Source organism: Podarcis gaigeae, assembly GCF_964106915.1.
Source record: "Podarcis gaigeae genome assembly, chromosome: 9".
NCBI classification, from domain to species: Eukaryota; Metazoa; Chordata; class Lepidosauria; order Squamata; family Lacertidae; genus Podarcis; species Podarcis gaigeae.
Window position 1 is genome coordinate 6,733,173 of NC_139685.1, and position 22,635 is coordinate 6,755,807.

The 22,635-nt window shown below is 45.4% G+C and overlaps 2 protein-coding genes across 2 annotated transcripts in view; one reads left to right on the plus strand and one right to left on the minus strand.

The window, feature by feature from the left end:
* Positions 1-14,843, minus strand: part of CCDC33 (coiled-coil domain containing 33) — a 203,543-nt gene extending 188,700 nt beyond the window's left edge. The window contains exons 1-3 of the mRNA XM_083698199.1: positions 14,014-14,843; positions 11,462-11,910; positions 10,253-10,465 (exon numbers count right to left, since the gene is read on the minus strand). Of these exons, the coding sequence (XP_083554325.1) occupies positions 10,253-10,465; positions 11,462-11,910; positions 14,014-14,323 (972 nt within the window). The 5' untranslated portion in view covers positions 14,324-14,843. The remainder of the gene's footprint in view (positions 1-10,252; positions 10,466-11,461; positions 11,911-14,013) is intronic.
* A 1,475-nt stretch (positions 14,844-16,318) lies between these two features.
* Positions 16,319-22,635, plus strand: part of STRA6 (signaling receptor and transporter of retinol STRA6) — a 55,375-nt gene continuing 49,058 nt past the window's right edge. Inside the window, exon 1 of the mRNA XM_083698285.1 lies at positions 16,319-16,731. The gene's annotated coding sequence lies outside the window, so the exon portion shown is untranslated. The remainder of the gene's footprint in view (positions 16,732-22,635) is intronic.

Sequence of the window (22,635 nt, forward strand, 5' to 3'; positions counted from 1 at the left end):
TAATTTTTCTTTGTGATAATTCTATTATTTTTTTGTAGAATACTTTGAGGTATTATTATTTTTTAACAATCAATTAACAATTGTATTACCTTATCCTAATGCCTTTCACCACAAAGGGGTTCCCACACCCACTATGGTGGGTGGGGTACACGTTGGGAGATAGAATTGTTTTCCATCTTGACAGTGGCTACTTTCAAGATGTAGATGGCTGGTGGGGCACCATCATGGAGAAGAGGAATCAGGAAAGCAGCACTGAGGTCAGGGTTGGGGGAAGCAATTCAGCCCAAGGGCCGCATTCCCTTCTGAGCAAACCTTCAGAGGCTGGGGGGGCTGAGCAACAGAGGCAGATTTCCCCTTTGTATAGCCGGTCAGTTTCTGCCCACACTTACACACCCCTCTATGTCCTCCATCCAGGGGAGCAAGAGGCGTGGTCAAGACTTCAATGGTGCTTTCCAGCCAGGCAAAACGTCTCCAGGAGGGGTTGGCACAGGGGAGATCAAGAAGCCTGGTTGGGGTGCACCAATCCCTTGTTCTTGTTTTTTTTTATATAATTTTTTTTTATTAAAGGTTTTCTCAATACAACAAAAAAGGCGAACAAAATAACATATAATTTTTTCAATATCCACATTTTCTTCACTTCTTTGGACTTCCTCACATCTCTCATTCCTGCGTTCTAAGTTTTTCGAACTTTACCCAGCAATTTATCACCTTGTTTCAATTCTTATATTATAATTTCCAATATTGTGTCCCTAATTTTAGATAGTTTTACCCAAACCTTAAAAGCTTAATTTTAGCATAATATTTATCCAAAATTTGTCTTTTCTTATATTTTCATTTATCTTCATACTCCTTTTAACTATCTTAATGGTGCCATATTATTAATAATCTTACATCTTTCTTAAAACTCATACAATTTACAGTATTTTTGTAAATAGTCCTTAAATTTCCTCCAGTCCTCCTCCACAGCCTCTTCTCCCAGGTCTCGGATTCTGCCAGTCATTTCTGCTAATTCCATATAGTCTATCAGTTGCATCTGCCATTCTTCCAGTGTGGGCAAATCTTGGGTTTTCCAGTGCTTGGCGATAAGTATCCTTGCTGCTGTTGTTGCATACAAGGTGCACCAATCCCTTGTTCTTGGACAAGGCCACCTCAGTGGCTGCTCCCAGACTTTGGATCTCCTTAGAGGAGCCAGACAGGCTCCCTCTTTGCTGTCCTTCTGCCGGCAGGTGAAGGCAGTGGTGTCACAACTGGGGGGGGGGCAGTGCGCCCCGGGTGCCATGTCTGCGGGGGTGACAAGAAGGCACCCTGCAGGGGCTCGTGGCGGCACGAGCAGCCATTGCACCGCCACAGCCACATGTGGAAGATTCTCCTTTTGCGGCTGCAGCCGCAAGCAGAGAATTCTTACATCATTTTTTCTTTTAAATGGCAACACCAAATGCAGCCACGACAAAGTTCAGCATAAGATTAAATTTCTGGTGTCTTGGTCCCCCACCCCACCCCCGTCTGCACCTGTGTTGGCTCAATATTTTTTCAAAGGCTTTTCAGAGAATCAGGAATCTAGTCTCCACAAAAAGCTTCTTTCCCCAACTGGGTGATTATTTTAAAACTACCTATGAAACATCTTCTGCCTTGATGGTCCCTTAGAGGAGCACAGACATTTATATCACTTGCAAGGGTTTATTATTATTATTATTGCCTTCTGCTGAAAAGAAAATGCTGTTGATTTTAATTTCCCTCTCCCTTCAGGTTAATACAATGAATTCCACCTTACTCTGTGAATCATTTTCCAGTGTTCACACTACTATTTATTTATTTCATACAATGTATACATCACTTCATTCTAAAAAACAAACACACCCACCTCAATGCAGTTTACAAAAGTGATAAAACTATAAAATCACCACCAAGAAAAATTAACAACAATAATTTAAGACTATCAGAAATTTAACATAACAGTAGACTAAAAAAAAGATTAAAACTTGCATCAACTTTCTAAACATCTGGGGGGCTTTTCTAAACAAGAATGCTTTAGCAGGCATCGGAAAGTGTACAGTGAAGGGACCTGCTTGAGATGAATAGGCAGGGGAGTTCCAAAGTGCACACACTAAAATGAGGAACAGGTTTTATGTGGCACCTGTACTAGTACCAGTTGCACCAATCCAAGTGGTCAAGGGGGTGTGGAAGGGGGAGGTAAGGTGATCTCATAGGTAAACTGGACCCAAGTACCACAAGGAATGGTGGTACACCAGAATTGCCCTTGGAGGCAGGTAACACAGGTGTGCCATGAGAAGAGAAGACTCCCTGGAAAAGACCCTGATGTTGGGAAAGATGGAGGGCACAAGGAGAAGGGGACGACGGAGGACGAGATGGTTGGACAGTGTTCTCGAAGCTACAAACATGAGTCTGACCAAACTGCGGGAGGCAGTGGAAGACAGGAGTGCCTGGTGTGCTCGGGTCCAGGGGGTCACGAAGAGTCGGACATGACTAAACGACTAAACAACAACAACAACAACAACATAGGTGTGCAGCTGTATGCACAAACCAGTCCAACCAGCCAACACAGGCAGAAACGTATTTGCTTGGGTGTAGCTGTGATGGGAAACCTACCTAATTTGCACTACTACAACCAATACACAAACAGAAACACAGCTATCCTTCGAAAATTTTGTGATGCCGTTATTTGACCGAGCAATGTGTACAAAATGCATTCTACTAAGGGGGAACATGTGGGACATGGGTGGCGCTGTGGTCTAAACCTCTGAGCCTCTCGGGCTTGCCGATCAGGAGGTCGGCGGTTCGAATCCCCACGACGGGGTGAGCTCCCGTTGCTCGGTCCCAGATCCTGCCAACCTAGCAGTTCTAAAGCACACCAAGTGCAAGTAGATAAATAGGTACCACTCTGGCAGTATGGTAAATGTTGTTTCCATGCACTGCTCTGGTTTTGGTGTTCCATTGCGCCAGAAGTGGCTTAGTCATGCTGGCCACATGACCTGGAAAAACTGTCTGCAGAGCGGACAAACGCCAGCTCCCTCGGCCTTTAAAGCGAGATAAGCGCCGCAACCCCAGAGTCGTTTGTGACTGGACTTAACTGTCAGGGGTCCTTTACCTTTCAGGGGAAACATACATACAAATGCACGCATTCGTGAAAATAGTGTGCAAAAATGCATGGGGAACTGCTTGCAATAGAATGTGTATATTAGTCAAAACTGTACACAAAAGTACATTTATTTGCAGTAAAATGCTGGTGGGTTTTCAAAATGATTAAAAATTCATAATATCTGTATATTACTGAAGAAATGTGGAGAGCTAAATTTAGAAGTGGAAGAATGAGAAAATGAGAGAAACTAATATGGCTTGGACTGAAGGACATCACGTTGGGGAAACTTTTAGCTGGGTTGGTGCAGGATAGAAATTAAAAGGAAGCATTTTTAATTCAGTGCACTTTCTTCAATGCTGGCCTTCCATTCATTCTATAAGCCTTTTAGCTTTTTGAAGGTCCATTAATTGCACTAATGCTAAACTGAACTTGCAGGGAGAGAGAGAGGTAGGAGAGAAAGTAGCAGGCAAACTTGTGTGATTCACATATCTCAAACCAAAGCACAAATGGAAACATCCTTTGAAATTTGCACCTTGCTGAATTTTGCAATGCAGTTCTCCAAGCAATAAAAATGAGTGTTTAAAGGGGGAAGTGGAAACAAAACTGTATATATCTATAGAGAGAGATAGAAAAATAATACACCAAAGCAACAATTATATTGCAGGAAATTGCTTGCAGAAATGCATACTTTAGGAAAGGTTGTGTGCAAAAATGTTAATAAATGTGTTGAAAATCAGTACAGATTTTCATATGAACTGGGGGGGTGGGTATACTGATGCAGAAATTGGGTGCCCTTTACTTAGGGTTGGAAAAATGGATAGATTTGTCTGTTCCTAGTTAGGGAATATGGGTGGCTACTGAAACTGTCTCCATGGGTGTATCTGAGTGAAAAATGCTCAAGTGTTTATTTTGACACACTTACACACATAGGGGAGCTGAAGGGGTGAGCAATGAGCAGGGAGAAGTTATTGATATTGTCAGACATCCTGATTCTACACGTCAACAGGATCCAAGCTGCAACCTGTCACTCTAAATCTTTAACCATGTGGACTAATACATTCATTCATTAGCACATATTAGCAATAAACCCATCATATGCCATTTTAAAAACAAAAACAGGAACTAATCATTCAAATGCTCATCCACCATAACATTGTTTAAGGTAGCCCAAGAATATAAACGGGGGGTTCGGGGTTGGGCTGGAATAAAATCATTTGAGAAGTAGGACAATATTCTAATTAAAACTGCTAGAGAAATTCTCCCTCTTTCTCTCTCTCTTACTCAACAGATCAGAAAGTTGGGGGGGGGGGACACCATTCAAAACCAGGAACATCAGGGTGCTAATTATTCGCCATCAATTACAAGTACAAAATAAGACAAATTTGATTCAATGTGTTTGCTGTTTTAAAAAAAACACATGGGAAATATCAAGAACATCCCCCCAAATGATAAAGAAACGTAGTCAGCAGGTAAGATCATTTCTGCTTCAATTTTCTTTCTTGCTCTGTCCTCAATTACTTGAGTACTTCTCTGTCACATAATAGGAATCCCGATTTTTGCCAGATGGGTAAAGATAACCTCATTCTAGCTAAAAGCAATTTGGACTTTGCAGCTGAGTATAAGAGACACTTAAGAAGATAATGCAGGGAAACTCAAGCACCTAAAATAGTGGCATTCATAATGACTCCATCCAGGGCCCAGAATTCAGCATCCTAAGAACCTCGGTTTTCCTTTCACATTTTAACAAATGGGACTGCCTTGGTCACGTTAATCGATGATCTCCGGTGGGCTAGGGACAAAGGTGAAAGCTGTCTCGCCACAGTGGTGCATGGTCTGGTTATCTCCCGATTGGACTACTGCAATGCGCTCTCCGTGGGGCTACCTTGGAAGGTGACCTGGAAATTACAATTAATCCAGAATGCAGCAGCTAGACTGGTGACTGGGAGTGGCTGCCGAGACCATATAACACCAGTTCTGAAAGACCTACATTGGCTCCTAGTACATTGGTGAGCACAATTCAAAGTGTTGGTACTGACTACACGGTCTTGGCCCAGTATACCTGAAGGAGCACCCCACCCCCATTCTTCTGTGCGATTTTCAGCATCTGGGCATGCGAAAACGTGATCTGTGCCAGTCCAGCCCACAGAGGATCTCCAAGGGAGTGATCCGGCCCATGCCCAGTAAGCCTTTCTGACCCCTGGGCTGGGGGAACCCAACCAGATGGGTGGGGTAGCGGGGTATTATTATTATTATTAATAATAATAATAATAATAATAATAATTAGACTTGGGTGCTTCAGGTATTCAATTTCTACAAATTCTAATGGTAACTGATCTGATCTGCACCTCTAATGTGTGAATCAGAAAGGAATTATACTTTATATTCCACACTTCCCCAAACAGTAATACAGTTTTCAGCTCAAAAACAAACAAATCTCTCTCTTTTTCCTTTTTTGTGTATGTGGTGATGGTAGCTTTTGCTTTAACTTCATTGTGTAAATTCTGACCCACTGCGCCATATTTATTTCCTAATGTTGCAGATGATGTAAACCACTTCTGTACTTCACTTGGTCACAGTTACGCTTGCAGTTATGGCTTTTTGTTTTCCTTTGCTTGTTTTGTGCATCTGTTGATTTTGTGCATCTGTTGTAAATATCTATCATCTACACACACACACACACACACACACACAGAGAGAGAGAGAGAGAGAGAGAGAGAGAGAGAGAGAACGAACCACCCAAAGGCACTACTGTACTAAAATTTTGTTTTATATAAATAGAAATGCTGCCGATGTGCGGATTTTTAAGGAAACCAGATAAATTCAGAAACAGGATGGAATAAACTTATGAATCAACATGAACCAGAAACAGACAGATTCATTAATTCCTCGCTGTGAAAATTAGGTTGAATAAATGAGGCCTGAGAAAAGACAGAGGAGGATTTCCTGTGTGCATGGAGGGAGGGGGGGAACCCAACGCCCTGCATAGCTCTTTCCCTTCCCCATAATTCTGAAGTGATCTCAACTGCATACACTGAAGCTGTTGAAGCTTCTTGCTCATGAAATGCAGACAGCTGAGCCGCTCCACCCGTGCCTGGGAATACATTATGTAGCCGAGATGGATAAAGAAGTCAAAAAATTGTTAACAATGTCTAGCTGTCCTAGCGGACCTGCATAATCCACCTCTAATTCCTTTCTGCACGTGCTTGCATAAGCACCTGGCTCTTTCGCACCTGCAGCCACGTTCTAAGCAAAAGGAGGAAACAGGAAGGTCTCTTGGGTAAACACACGCATGCACACACCCTCTACGGTTGCACCGTGTCTCAGGAGCATGACAGAGTGCAGCTAAGGGGGTTCTATGCCTCATGTTTGCTCAAGCAAAAGGCATACAAAGATGCTAGGAGAGATTGCGGTCCCTGAAGGTGCATTTACTGCTAACTGGGCCCAGAGCCAATGTTCTATTACATATGGCCGGGTGCTTTTGAAATGCAATAAGAGCATCACTCCAATCAATTGACCTGCTCACCCTAGGCGGACTTCCACCACCTGCTTAGGAATGCTGATCAATTCAGCATCAATCACTCCCTCCCCTTTTCAGTCCAGTTTTCCCAGACCCCCTTATGTCCCATAAACACCTCCCCCCCCCCACAACATGCAGAATTTAACCCTGTCCAACTCATAGGCCATGCAGCAAGCAAGGTCTTTCCGTAGAAGAAGTCAAAGTAGAAGAAAGCCCATTTTGCTCAACATTTGAGGACTGCAATCCTCAAAGCTTCATTGACATTATTACACAAAGGACGGATTGGCACAAAACATATCTTGGGGGGCTGCCCAGGTCTTGTCCCTCCCCTCCTCCCGGTGGCACTGAAAACATTAAGAAGAACACCGCTGGATCAGACCAGAGGGTCATCTAACGCAGCCCCAGAGCTGCGCCAGATGCCTCCAGCAAGCTCACCCTGAGGACATGAAGGCTCGTCTTAGAAAGCACAGGCCCAAGCAGTTCTCCTCATGCCCCACACCTTTCCCAGAGAAAACCCACTCTTTAGCTTTAAGTCAGGACAAACAGCAATCCAAAGAAAACCTGATTGCCATTTGCTCCAACTGAGTGCTAAAGAGGGATTTTCTCTGGGGGGAAGCAGCGGAACAAGAGGAAATGAAGTTGAAAGCCCTCGGCCATTGCTGCTCCCTGGCAAATGGTATCTAAGGGAACCAGAGCTAGAGTCCCTGACAGAGATGGCCACCCAAACTCTGTTTTAATGTAATGGAAGGCTGTTCTTTGTAGTCCATACCCACTCGTACACACTACCGTATTTTTCGCTCTATAAGATGCACTTTTCCACTCCTGAAAAGTAAGGGGAAATGTGTGTGCGTCTTATGGAGCGAATGCAGGCGGAAGGCTCTGCTCAGCGCTCCCTTTAAACAGCCGCGTGGAGCGTGTGTGCAGCTCTTGGGGGCTTTTCCCCAAGGAGGAAGAAGAGCTGCCCTTCTCCCTCCTTGGGGAAAAGCCCCCAAGAGCTGCACACACGCTCCGTGTGCTCTTTAAAGGGAGCACGGCTCTTGGGGGAGCCTTCATCCTGCTGCCCGGGAGAGGCTGCGTGTGGCTATCTTATAAGCCAGGACAGCAAGAGGCTATCCCAGAAGCCAGATCCCTCTTGCTGTTCTGGCTTCTGGGATTCAGAATATTATTATTTTTTCCTCTTCCAAAAACTAGGTGCATCTTATGGTCTGGTGCGTCTTATAGAGCGAAAAATTCACAAGCAAGCAAAGCCTGGGGATTGTAACTTAAAAGGCACCACGCCAGAAGCAGTGAACATTTTTCGTAGCCGGGATGGGGAACCTGTGACCCACTGGGAGGAGTTGTTGGACTGCAGCTGCCTTCCTCCTTGACCACTGGCCACACCGGCTGGAACTGGTGGGTGTTGGTGCCCAACCAGATCTGGATGGGCCCCTGTCCCCCATCCCTGTACTAAGTTAACTTGTCCTCTTCACTAACACAATTGCTAACTCCAGCTCCATGTGCAATTAGTAAATGTGCATTTTGGAAAGGAGTTGGCACAACAGAGTGGCTAACCTAAGAGTGAGTTAAGAGTCCAACAACATCTGCATGGCCATCAGTTCCCCATCAGCTGAGATTCTTGCATTGCCGGCGGTTGGACTAGATGACCCCTTGGAGCAGAAATGCCTTGCATACAGGGATAGAGGAGAAATTCAATTCTGCTTGCATTTTAGTGAGAAACTAATTCACACTTCTTGGACCAATGTGGAAACACAGAAATGCTTCAAAGTTTGGACTTCTCTGGATTTTGTGATGCCGCTCTCCAACCAGAGCATACAAATGGGTGTTTTGGGGAAAATGTGCCTGAAACACATATATTGGTGAAAGTAACACACACAAATGCATTGCACTGGGGACACAGCTTGCAAAAATGTGCATCTTAGTCAAAACTACATGCAAAAAAATTGTATTTTTTTGGAGAAATTCACACCAAAGCTCTAATAATTTTTGAACAATAATGTTGGCAATGCTCTTGCCTCCATGGTCAGAGGCAACAATGCTTCTGAATTCTAATGGCTAGAAAACATGGGAGGGGAGAAGGCTCTTGTCTCAGGTTTCCCAAAAGGGGCATCTTATTGGTCACTGTGAGAAGAGGATGCTGGACTTGATGGGCCATTGCCTGATCCAGCAGGCTCTTCTTAGATAAATTGCAGATTGCAGGAGAAATGTGGGAAACTGGAATTAAGACTGGAAAAATGAGAAGCTGGGAGAACTGAAACTGACAGATTCTACTTGCATCACACACACACAAGCTGCACTTAATGCCCGCTGAGCGTTGCATTAAATAGCTCTTCAGGCGGAAGCCCACGGCACTGCTTGGATAGCCTTTCAAAGAACCTTTGCAAAGTGGCCTCTCCCTTACAGCAAAATCTGCAGAGCTAACCCATGGCATTTCATCCTTCAATCTAGTTGTCTTGTGCTTCCAGAGTGACATCAGGATAGGTGCAGTTTTATCGCCACTTTAGGCAGCTGTGCTCACCCTCAAAAGCCAAGACTTGTTATAAATAGCATTGACTAATGTCTCCCCATCCCTCAGCTGCTGCTCTGCCTTGACGCTTTAACTGCCCTTTACAATAACTACAGCTCACGGCTGATTAATATCGATCGCCATTTCCTTTGCGTCGAGACGTTTGCCAGGCAAACTCAATCAAGGCCTCCGCAATTATCGTCGTCATCTGCAGACAGAGGCATGCACATGTTCTAGCGACACAAAGGGGGGGAGGGAGGGAGCCCCTCCCTCCAGCACACATCTTCCCTGTCAAATGCTACAGGATAAGAACACAGGGATCTTGGAAATAAGTGCTTTTGAATAAAATATGGTCGGTGCTTCCTCTGAGACAAGTCCCTATTTGGTCAGGTTTTTATTTCTGCAATGCAGGAGTCACAGCTGATGCATCATTGGCAGATAGCCCCCCAACCTCTGCTTAGAAACCTCCAAGGAAGGAAGGTCCACCATCTTCCAAGGGAGGATGTTCTGCTGTCAAACAGCTCATATGGTCAGAAAATTATTTCTGAATCTCCTTTCCTATAACTTGAAGCCATTGGTATGGGTTGTACCCTGCAGAGCAGGAGAAAACAAACTTGTTCCGTCCTTCATGTGACAGCCCTTTAGACATTTGAAGATGGCTTTTGTATCACTATCCTCTCTCCCAGGCTAAACATAACAACAACAACAACAACAAATTTTTATTTTTATTTATATCCCGCCCTCCCCAGCCAAAGACGGACTCAGAGCGGCTACCAACAATAAAAGTAATACAGTTTACACAAAATCACAATCAATGAATTGAAATGCATTCTAAAATCAATTCATTCTAAAATCAATTCAGAATCAAATTAATGGCAACCATTGGGCCAGAGTCGGCCACAACTGGACCTAATGGTCAGAGGTCCCTTTACCTTTACCTTTAAGGTATGTATTGCCCACCACATTGACCAGAAACAGAGACCTGCGCCCCACCCCTGATGCTGCTGGGCTCCATATCCCATCATCCCTGACTGTGGGCCATGATGGCTGGGGGCTGATGGTAGCTGGAGTTCAGCAGCATCTGGAGGGCCACAGGTCCTCCATTCCTGGCACAGACCAAAAGTCACTGACTTACCAGCACCCCTGAAAATATATTCTCAAAAAGCAGCTCAGGGCTGTATCCTGGCGAAGGGAGGCGGAGTCTGGCATCACTTGGCAATCGCCTTGGCGAGGCTGGTGAGGAGGAGGTGGAAGAGGATCGCAGAGGTGATGACAGCTGTTCATCAGACAACTCTTGAATGGCTCTAGGAGATGCTTCCTGTTGAGGCTCAGGTAGGCTGGGCAGCAACTGAGGGGAAGGGAAAGCATAGGAGTTATGCTTCCTTGATGGATGGATGGATGGATGGATGGATGGATGGATGGATGGATGGATGGATTACATTTCTACCCAGCATCTTCAATTCTCCAAAGGGGCACAAACCCCGGGGGAGCACCTGGAACCCCGTGGAATTTTGCTACCACTCGGCAGAGACTAGGGGTGGCGGCCAACTTCTGTAACACACACACACATCTGTGGGATATGAAACACAAGAGCAGTCAAGTACAAGATTCCTAGAGTGAACATGTTTACACATGGGGAGGAATGTTTGTCCAGCCAGCAGGTAAACTTTCTGTTTTCTTCTGGGCTGGGACAGACTTCCTCTGCATGTGACTAGAGGTGAGCGTGGCCTCACCTGTGCAGGTAAACACAAAAGCACAGGGAAGGGCAGCCATCTCTCTCTTTTTTGACCACATGCATCGAAGAAGCAACATCTGCTTAGCCAAATATGCCCTCTTGGCTTCCAGCCAAGAGAGGACCAAGGGACTGTCTTCTTATGAAATAGTTTCTAGATATATGTTACTTTTCTAAGCTAAGACTGCCTTCTGGGATCCTATTGTGAATAGAATGATATGTGAGTAAACTCTTTTTATACTTTTATAGAAGACTGTGTCGTGTCTTATCTTTTATGAGGGAATAAGGGGGAAATACCAGAACTTCAGCGAGCCTGAGCAAACGCATCCACTGCAAGTTTGAAAAGGGGAATGTTAGGGTTTATTCACGAGGATTCGAACCGCCAACCTTCTGATCGGCAAGTCCTAGGCTCTGTACAAATTTATTAGCCCTGCAGGAGCCACTAAGACTCTTCTATTGGTTTCAAGATAAACAATTGCAATATACAAATAACACACTAGAAAGCGTGATGGCAAGCTGTGGGTCATTATTTTCTTTTCACATGATTGCTCCCTCCGTCGCAACAAATTGCAGCACAGAAGCAGACCTGGCCCTTGCTCTGACATTTCTTACCCCTGGTGTGCAGGACTCCTCAGTGGGCCAAGGGTGTGGCTCAGGTGCAGAGTGAATCTGCTGTGGGACCGGCAGCGACTGGGAAGGTGTTGGGGAGCTGGTCCCAGCCGGCAGGCTCCTCTCCTTCAGCCTGGGGGGTGGCAGAGGACTGGTGGGTGCCTGTTTCTTGGCCACAGGCCGGTGCTCATGGAACGACACCGTGTAGGCCAGCCTCCCACAATGCATGGCCAGGTCATCGCTGCCCACCCGAAGCAGCACCATGATGTCACCATAGCGGTACAGGTCCTCGTCTCTGCTGGCAAAGAGATTCATCCGGGGCTGGTTGGTGCGGGGGTAGATGGCGAAGAAAGCTTCCCCGGCCCGGACACTGGTCCTCAGCGAGGAACCGCGAAGGCGCAGGGCTTCTATTCGCAGCCGGGCGTCGTGGTTTTTGTCATTTTTGCAGAAGCCTGGGTGGGTGGAGAGGGGAGAGCCCAGCACAAACAGCTGTTAAATTGAGGTAACATGCAAGCCATCTGTAGCGAATCCAACCCCTTACCTCCAATAAATAGTGCAGCAGACTCACCCCACTCACTGCCCCCTAGCAAATATAATAATAATAATAATAATAATAATAATAATAATAATAATAATAATAATAATATATTATTTATACCCCACCCATCTGGCTGGGTTTCCCCAGCCACTCTGGACGGCTTCCAACCAAATATTAAAATACAGTGGTCCGTCAAACATTAAAAGCTTCCCTAAACAGGGCTGCCTTCAGATGTCTTCTAAAAGTTTGGTACTTATTTTTCTCTTTGACATCTGGTGGGAGGGCGTTCCACAGGGCAGGCACCACCACCGAGAAGGCCCTCTGCCTGGTTCCCTGTAACTTGCCTTCTCACAGCGAGGGAACCGCCAGAAGGCCCTCGGAGCTGGACCTCAGTGTCTGGGCGGAACAATGGAGGTGGAGACAGACAGGGTTTTTTTTCCTGGGGGCACGCAGGGGGACACATACTCCTAAACATTTTGTGAATCTAAGCTTGGCATTCATTGAGGGGCAGTACTTCAATATGAGTAAGAGAATGAGATTACCCCTGAACATTTTTTTTAGAAAAAAAAGCACTGCCTACAGATATCAGGCAGGCGCCTCCTAAAAACATTTTTTATCCAGGCAAGGCTGCTCAGATGTTTAGAAAGTTGACACGAGTCTTAAGACTCAGCAATACAGCTGCAAATAAAACGTTTGAAGTGTGTTGTAAAGTGCATTGTGTAAATATGACACTAGATGGCAATGATGAGCTATGGCAAATTCAATATATATATATTTTCGAAAACTTTTTTTTAAAAAAAGCAATTTTGCAACATTTTTATGTGTCTAGATTCCACCCAAATCTGTTTCTAGTCTATTTTAACTTTTCAATCACGTTAAACCATCGTTACATTTTCTTAGTGATAATACCAGTGCTTTATCTTTTTTGTAAACTGCTTTGTATAATTTTTACTAAATGAGTAAATGTTTTAAAAGGGACATCAAAGGTTGTCTAGTCCACCCCCTGCCCATGCAGGAATCTCACTACTGTGACAGTGGGTTAGGGCGAGATCTGATCCTCCTGATCTCTCCTAGGTGGCGAAGGACTCATCCATGTTCTCTGCAGATGACACCAAACTGGGAGGGGTGGCTAACACCCCAGAGGGCAGGATCACACTTCAAAACGACCTTGACAGATTAGAGAACTGGGCCAAAACAAACAAGATGAATTTTAACAGGGAGAAATGTAAAGTATTGCACTTGGGCAAAAAAAATGAGAGGCACAAATACAAGATGGGTGACACCTGGCTTGAGAGCAGTACATGTGAAAAGGATCTAGGAGTCTTGGTTGACCACAAACTTGACATGAGCCAACAGTGTGACACGGCAGCTAAAAAAGCCAATGCAATTCTGGGCTGCACAATAGGAGTATAGCATCTAGATCAAGGGAAGTAATAGTGCCACTGTATTCTGCTCTGGTCAGACCTCACCTGGAGTACTGTGTCCACTTCTGGGCACCACAGTTCAAGAAGGACACTGACAAACTGGAACGTGTCCAGAGGAGGGCAACCTAAATGGTCAAAGGACTGGAAACGATGCCTTATGAGGAACGGCTAAGGGAGCTGGGCATGTTTAGCCTGGAGAAGAGGAGGTTAAGGGGTGATATGCTAGCCATGTTCAAATATATAAAAGGATGTCACATAGAGGAGGGAGAAAGGTTGTTTTCTGCTGCTCCAGAGAAGCGGACACGGAGCAATGGTTCCAAACTACAAGAAAGAAGATTCCACCTAAACATTAGGAAGAACTTCCTGACAGTAAGAGCTGTTCGACAGTGGAATTTGCTGCCAAGGAGTATGGTGGAGTCTCCTTCTTTGGAGGTCTTTAAGCAGAGGCTTGACAACCATATGTCAGGAGTGCTCTGATGGTGTTTCCTGCTTGGCAGGGGGTTGGGCTCCATGGCCCTTGTGGTCTCTTCCAACTCTATGATTCTATGATTCTATTCTATGATTCCTGCTTCCCATCCACCCTGACTTCTTACCTCTGGGCAAGGTAAAAAGGAACTGCCTCTTCTCAAACGCATAGACTTCATTCAGGTTGCTTTGCTCGACAATGTCGGTCGTGGCCGTGTTGGTGTAAAGGGGGTCCCCCTCGTTCACCCGCAGCTGCACCCCAGCGCCAGATCCCTCCAGCAGTGGATTCTCCACCGTGAGCCTCAGAGCATACCTCCCGGTCTCATTGAACTGCACGCTCACCAGCTCAAAGTCCAAGTCTAGGACCTTCTCCTCAGCCTTCAGCCGCGACTTCTGCAAAGTCACAGGGACGCGGGGCTCCGCTGCCTTGCCAGCCATGGCACGCCAAAGCCGCAGGACGGAAAATGTCAGTGTGGGAGTGAAGAATCCAGAGACTGCTAGCGGTCGCTTGGATATGGCCCACTAGTAATTCTGCCTCTGTGCTCCTCCATGGATCAGTCCTTCCTTTGACCATGTAGACGGCACCATCATTGAGGAGCTGCTGTTGTCTCATGTGGGGCAGATACCATCAGCAAGGGCTGCCACAGATTGGCAAAAGGGGATTTCTCCAAAGCAGATTTCCTCTATTGCCCTAAAGAGGCCCAACATTTCCTCCAAAAGGCCTGGTTTCCTTTTCCATGTGCTTCATCCTCCACGCTGCATCCACAGCCCATTCACTGAAAACTTGTGCATTCAGGGAAAAGAAAAACCACAATGCCACCCCTGTCTGGGGAGCAGTTTAAGAAAGCTGTTGCTCCTTCAGCAGCCATGAAAAGCTCTCTGCAATTGGAGCCGCTGAAAAGAAGACACCTGTCCAACCAATTTCACAGGTGGGAGATGGCAGAGAGAAGTTTGTTTGGGTGGAGCCTTGGCAACTCAGTGCAGAAGTGTTGCTTGCCTTCAGGTAAACAATGGTTGTCGTGCGTAGCAAGCAAGGGTGAGGTCAGCGAGATATCAAAGATTTAAAAAATCAGTGTACACACAGAGCAGCTACTAAAACTACTACGGCTCATAACTTTATTTCATTCTTACATTATGTAGAAAGACAGAGAACCCACTCAGTGTTAAAGCTTAACACTATTGTAGCTGTTTTTAATTTGCATGGGTATTTTGCTGCTGTCGTTTTTTATCGAGGGAGGGGATATGTGTTTGGGAGGAGAGGAGCTGAGGAGAGGAGGAGGGTCCCAATTGCAGCGGTTCAGGGTAGGGGGAGTTAAGGTGTGGGAGGTGGGCAGGTCAGATAAGGGGCACACAGCTCTGGGTCGTGTGCCAGCCCCTCCTCCAACCTGGAGAGTCCTGTTTGTCTGTTTCCTTCTGAAATTGTGGCACCCAATTAGTAGGACTCAAGGATGTGGACAAGGTGCTCAGATCAGTCAGGGTGACCACTTGTATGTATTCTGGACCCTTGTCCCTCTTGGCTGATAAAAACCAGCAGGGAGGGGACAGCCAGCTGGGCCAGAGAGGTGGTTAATGCCTGCCAGTGAGAGAGGGTGGTTCCTGTCTGCTTGAGGCAGTGGTGAGAAACCACCCCTGGATTTGGAAGAATCTAAACAATTACCAGCCAATTGCCCATCTCCCCTTCTTGGCAAAGGTCCTTAAATGGGTAGTCATAAACCAAATCCAGGTGCCTTTGAAGTTACTAAGTTAAAGGTGCTACTAAAGGTAAAGGACCCCTGACAGTTAAGTCCAGTCGCGAATGACTCTGGGGTTGCGCGCTCACCTCGCTTTACTGGCCGAGGGAGCTGACGTTTGTCCGCAGACGGTTTTTCTGGGTCATGTGGCCAGCATGACTAAGCCGCTTCTGGTGAACCAGAGCGCACGGAAATGCCGTTTACCTTCCTGCCACAGTGGTACCTATTTATCTACTTGCACTTTGACGTGTTTTCGAACTGCTAGGTTGGCAGGAGCAGGGACCAAGCAACGGGAGCTCACCCCATCGCAGGGATTCAAACCGCCGACCTTCCGATCGGCAAGTCCTGGGCTCTGTGGTTTAACCCAAAGCACCACCCACATCCCTCGTTTATATGCTAATAGTGGTCTAAATCACTGTCTTTTCTCAGCCTAACCCACCTCACAGGGTTGTTGTGCAGATTAAATGAGGAGAAGGAGGACCATGTACGCCTCCTTGAGCTCCTTGAAGGAAGAGATGGACAAAAACGCAGTAAATGAATAAGTGAATGAAGAACTCCCTCCACACTCACAACACTTTTAGGCCAGAGGGATTAAGAATAGAACAGAGGGATGGACAAAATCCTTGTGGGTGGAAGGGCTTCTCTGCTGCCTTCCTAGACCAGCCGTGGAGGAGGAGAATCACAGGGCTGCTTGTTTTCAATTTTCTGATCCCTGGGCTGGCCCCAAGCCAAGCCCTTTTAGCCGTGAAGGGGATAAAGTTCTTTGCCTGGAGGAGATCCTTCACTCTCTGCCCGCCAGCTGAACTTTGCCTCCCAAGTGTGCCTCCCTGGGGCTGCATCTCTCCCGGGATCCCCTGGTCAGATGAGGGGAGACTTGGGCTCAGCTGGGCTTTGCAGACTTCCCTCGCCTCTCAAGGCTGAACCCCAGGCAATGAGCTCTTGAGGAAAACAGGTTCCAAGGGGGCACCTCTGGGGAGGAAGGGGGGAAATCAGCAGATTTTGCATGTCTTTGAACAATCTGGACTCCTCTCATCAAGTTGTTTTGTCTACCTACTGGGGAGAAGTTAGCCTTCTCTCTCTGCTAGCCTGCCTTTGGAGATCTTGATTGCAAACAAGGTAATATTCTGTTTTACCTGCTCTGCCTTCAAACCATCTTATTTCCTTTACCAATGAACTTCAGGCTGGCCATGTGTTAAACGGTTAGCCTTTTAAAAAAGCCGCAAAAAAAGTTCTCTATAACCACCGTACTGAACAGTAACGTTTAAAGTCCCCAGTTATTCAACCTGTGGGGATTGTTGTACAGTACAAAGAAAGCTGGCCACTTTCTTTCTTATGAAATCAGCATTCCTGGTGATCCAAAGTACAAAAGTTTTGTTTTCAAATCCTCTTTAGAATTTGTCTTAATTAGAACCAGGAAGTATTATATGAATTCTTTCCTGTTAAGAAGTCTCTCTCTCTCTCTCTCTCTCTCTCTCTCTCTCTCTCTCTCTCTCTGTGTGTGTGTGTGTGTGTGTGTGTGTGAGAGAGAGAGAGAGAGAGAGAGAGAGAGAGAGAGAGAGAATAAAACAAGAATTGTACCTTTTTCTGTCCGGTATAATTTAATTTCTGGAGTTCCTGAGTTTTTCTCTTACGCATTTGCTGGGATTTATGTGTAGTTGCTGGAATTTAAATCTTCAAACACATTAAAAATTGGATGCTTTGTTTAGAGCTCTGCCAATTTCCACTTAACCCCAAGCTGTCATTATCAATATGACTACTCTCCAGAGTAAAGTTTCAAAGGCATTCAGGAATATTTATGGGAAAGTTGGGGGAGCTTTCGCATGAATAAAGACATGTTCATTGGCAGGACTTCAAAATAGGTGAAGCATCTGATTTTAACATGGGCTTGTTTTCTTGTTTTAAAGAAGAATTGTTTATGATGCTTGTATTTCAGATTTGCTAACCAATACAAAGTGGATATAAATTATATTGTAATGTATTTTTTAAAATAAAGTGAGCTCTTCAGTCACCGTGATTTCCTCCATTTCCCATTCATCCCAATGGAAGCTTCTCTCCCCCCCTCAATGCAAAGGGGGCCTGATCTGAATCTGAATCTTGGCATGAGAGGTTGGGAGCTTTTGCTCTTTGTCGCCTCTGTTGTGGTCCTGATCCATATTGGGCCCCTGCACTTGCTATTTGCAGCAGCTTCTATTGGAGCGAATGGGGAAAGGAGTACTTTATTATTATCTGTTAGATTTCTTCCCTTTCACCTGAAGGTCCCAGGGCTGTTTACAACCACAGAAAATCAACTGAAATAATTTACAGTCAAACAATAGTGTGAGTCTCAAGTATCAAAGGCCAGGTACATCACTGTTAGGTGATGTAAGAGCAAAAGGTTAAATGCTCCACATTTGCAATTTACTTTCAAAAAACCTGTTCATGCATTTAGCAATTGCGTGGATGGCGTCTCACCTAAATTCATTCTAAATCTGTATTTTTATTGCTCTCGAGTTACCCTGCATTTACTCTGGGCCTCTAGAGCCAGAGCTTTAATATTATTATTATTGTGTGTTCAGGGTTGAAGCACAGACAGCCTTCGCCAGTGGCCGTGGTTTTGTTAAGCAACCTCCTTGTCCAGGAAGGGCTGAACTCCAAACTCTCTTCCTACTCGGGACAGGACTCCCACCAAGCAGAGATTAAACCCGAATCACTGTGGGAAGGCTGTGATTCTTGTTTGGTTGACCTCTCCTCTTGGTGGGGGGCCCTGAAGATTAGTGAACCAGCCTTCATCACCCACCCGGCCCATTCCTTTGATGTACCCTAAGCATATTCCAGGCCTTCCCTCTGCACCCAGAGGTTAAACACTCTAAGCCTTGATGCAAAGCCTCCAACATTTCTCTGATGAAAATAAGGGCATTCTATTTGCTGTGGGTTAAACCACAGAGCCTAGGACTTGCCGATCAGAAGGTCAGCGGTTCAAATCCCCGCGACGGGGTGAGCTCCCGTTGCTCGGTCCCTGCTCCTGCCCACCTAGCAGTTCGAAAGCACATCAAAGTGCAAGTAGATAAATAGGTACCACTCCGGCGGGAAGGTAAACGGCGTTTCCGTGCGCTGCTCTGGTTTGCCAGAAGCGGCTTAGTCATGCTGGCCACATGACCCGGAATCTGTACGCCAGCTCCCTCGGCCAGTAAAGTGAGATGACCGCCACATCCCCAGAGTCGGTCACAACTGGACCTAATGGTCAGGGGTCCCTTTACCTTTACCTATTCCATAATAATACTACTAATAATACTAATACTACAACTAATAATATTTTTATTTTTTATTTTTTACACCCCACCCATCTGGGGCTGGTTGCCCCAGCCACTCTGGGCAGCTTCCAACACACACACACACACACACACACACACACACACACACACACCATTTAGAAGACTTCTCTATACAGGGCTGCCTTCGGATAGGGTTGCCATATTTCAAGGAGTGAAAATCCAGACAGAAAAGTTGTTGAGATTCTTTGGGGAAAGTTGTTGAGCTATTTTTAAGGGAAATCGCCAGAAACAATACTGCCGACATGGGTTGCCATAAATGCGGATTTTCCTGGATGTCAGCGATTTACGCTCACACACTGTTTCCGACAGCCGATGGCCAGATATGTCCAGGAAATGCTGGACATATGGCAACACTGCTTCAGATGTCTTCTTAAGGTTGTATAGTTACCTATCTCCTTGGCTTGAGGTCAGCTCACAGCCGTTGATGAATTTTTGCTAAATAAACAATGAGGGCTGCACTAATCTCCATTACAACAACAACGAGATGATGCAGAGATGGTTGATTTGAGTGGGCAGGTTATGGCAGGACTTTTCTTCTGCAATGTGGATGGCAAGCCGCAGTCCAACAAGTGAACCTTTCCCCAATACAGTGGTACCTCGGGTTACATACGCTTCAGGTTACAGACTGCACTAACCCAGAAATAGTGCTTCAGGTTAAGAACTTTGCTTCAGGATGAGAACAGAAATTGTGCTCCGGCGGTGCAGCAGCAGCAGGAGGCCCCATTAGCTAAAGTGGTGCTTCAGGTTAAGAACAGTTTCAGGTTAAGTACAGACCTCCGGAACGAATTAAGTACTTAACCCGAGGTACCACTGTATGATGATGCAGTTCTTTCTTTCTTTCCCCCCAATTTCTTTTTATTCATTTTATAACACAACTAAACAACACAAACAGAAAAACAAACAAAACAAACAAATTCTTGTCTTATCCTTATTTTTTCTAAACATTGTTAGATGAGCTTCCCCAAGTCCCCCTATCTGATTTTCATTTTACATCATCTTTAGCAGTTTACATATATCATAATTTTTAACCATTTTTTATCACGCCTACTTTTACCATAAAAATCTTCACATTTTATCACTTACAAATAATACTATTTCAAAATGCACTATCTTCTACTTTTAACCCTACAGTCTATATCCACTTCCAAGGCTATTGTGAAATTTAAATATTAACATATTTTTTCAGATATTCTTTTTTTTTAAAAAAGAATAATATTTATTAAAGTTTTAAAGGTTACAAAAGGAAAAAAGAGAAAACACCAAATTAAGCAAAAAAACAAGACAATACATCACAATAAGTAAAAACAAACAAAAGGGGAAAAAACAGAAAAATACAAACAATTAAAAAACAAATCAAACCTTCCCATAACTTATCTTTCATTTGCTTGTTTCCTTGACCTCCTCACACCTCCCTTTTTTGTATTCTAGTTCAGTTAGATATTTCAGCAAATCCTTTCCATCTTTGTTTTTATCCTAATAATTTATCTTAATATACTGTAATTTTACATTCTCTTCTTTCACCAATTAACAATCCATTTTTACTTAGCCCTTTATAACATTTCTGCTAAAACCACATAACTTCATTCCAGCATCCTTCTAACATTCATTAATTTTACAATGTTTCTGTAAGTAAACTTTAAATTTCTTCCAATCTTCTTCCACCGACTCTTCTCCTTGGTCTCGGATTCTGCCAGTCATTTCCACCAGTTCCATGTAGTCCATCACCTTCGTCTGCCATTCTTCCTGGGTGGGTAGATCTTGTGTCTTCCAGTACTTTGCAATAAGTATTCTTGCTGCTGTTGTAGCATACATAAAGAAAGTTCTGTCCTTCTTTGGCACCAATTGGCCAACCATGCCCAGGAGAAAGGCTTCTTCAGGAAGGTATATTTAAATACCTTTTTCATTTCATTATAGATCATCTCCCAGAAAGTCTTAATCCTTGGGCATGTCCACCAAAGGTGAAAGAATGTACCTTCCGTCTCTTTACATTCCCAACATTTATCAGATATTCTTTAAACTTCTTCCAATCTTCTTCCACCGTCTCTTCTCTCTGGTCTCAGATTCTCCCAGTCAGTTTGGCAAGTTCCATATAGTCTATCATCTTCACCTGCCATAATATGACGATGCAGTTCTGAGGGGGGTGAGGAGGAATTGGGCCTTTTTGCTTGGCCTGCTATCCCTGTTCTCAGAGTGGCTGTGGGAAACCAGCAGGCAGGACCCAAACACAAGAACCAACCCCCACCTGTGGAATTCAGATGCATTGCTGCCTCCCACTGCAAAGATAGAGCATAGCCATTGTGGCTAGGAGTCATCCATAGCCCTCTTCTCCATTCATTTGCCGAATTGTCTTTTAAAGCCATCTAGGTTGGTCCCCATCACTGCCTAGTTCCATAGCTCAACTATGCACTGCTTGAAGAAGTGCTGTCTTTTGCTTCTACTACTTCTGGCCTGGGCCCCCCGAAATGTTGTTTGGCCTTTGGGCCTCTGCTCTGTCAGAATTTCAGGCTTCCTTCTTTCCCAGCTGAAATATACTCGGAGTCGAGAGTGGATTTCATGCTGTTTATTCAGCTCATAGTGTTGAGGAGGAATGGAAGTTCCCCCACAATATCTGCTTTATGTACATTATTTACACCATGGGCTGCACATGATTGGCTAATTCCGGGATTCTCCTGTAGGCCAATCAGGTTGTGGATTCACTTCCTCCTGGAGCTGGATTAGGTGGCTCCTGCAGACCAATCATACTGCTCCATTGTTCTAGGACCTATCAGACTACTGCATTCTGAATCCTATTGTTCTAGGACCAATCAGACTGCTGCATTTTGGATCCTATTGTTCTAGGACCAATCAGACTGCTGCATTTTGGATCCTATTCAACTCAGTACATAACACCAGCCCTACCTAGAGATGCCAGAGATCGAGCCTCCATCCATCTGCGCATAAAGCATGAGCTCTGCCACCAACAGGGCCGGCCCACCCATGTGGCAAGGTGGGGCAACTGCCTCAGGCACCATAATTCACCAGGGCAGCAAATCCCCATGTTGATTCTTCTTCCCCCCCCCCTTGTTCCTGATGTAGATCTTCCCTCACCCCTTCTTCTCTGCCGGGGAAGCTGATGCCATGCTTCTCCCCCCCCCCCCCCGAGCCCCAGCCCCTGGGAGTAGTGAGATAAGGGACAAGGCCTTTTTGACATGAGGAAATAGCAGCAGATAATGGCCAAGGCTCCAATACCACAAGAACACAGAGATAGTGCCCTATCGCAATCCCACTGCAGGCCACAACATGTTCTTAACAGGAAGCATCCCAGACTCAGACAGGCTGCAAAACTGCTGTTTGCAATATGATTCATTATTGATGGGGGCATATTGATGGGGGCAACCTCCTTTTACTGAGGTTGGGGGCAGAGTGATGACCTCCAGATGTAATTGGACTGCAGCTGCAACATCATCCCTGACCATTGGCTGTCCTTGCCGGGCTGATGGGAGTTGGAACTGAACATCTGGAGAACATCACAGCAACTGCTCCTAATCTAGGTCAGGCGAGGAAGGTGTTGGGTTGGCAAGGTTTTGCAGCCTGTTCAGTCATCCAATGGCTTTGGGAGCCATTGATTCCACTAGGATTGTTCCTCCTGTCCACCTTTCACCTGTTCAGCAGGAGAAGATGCCAAGAAGACTCCACTGGCGGTGATGCTTTCATCTTCAAGCAATTCTTG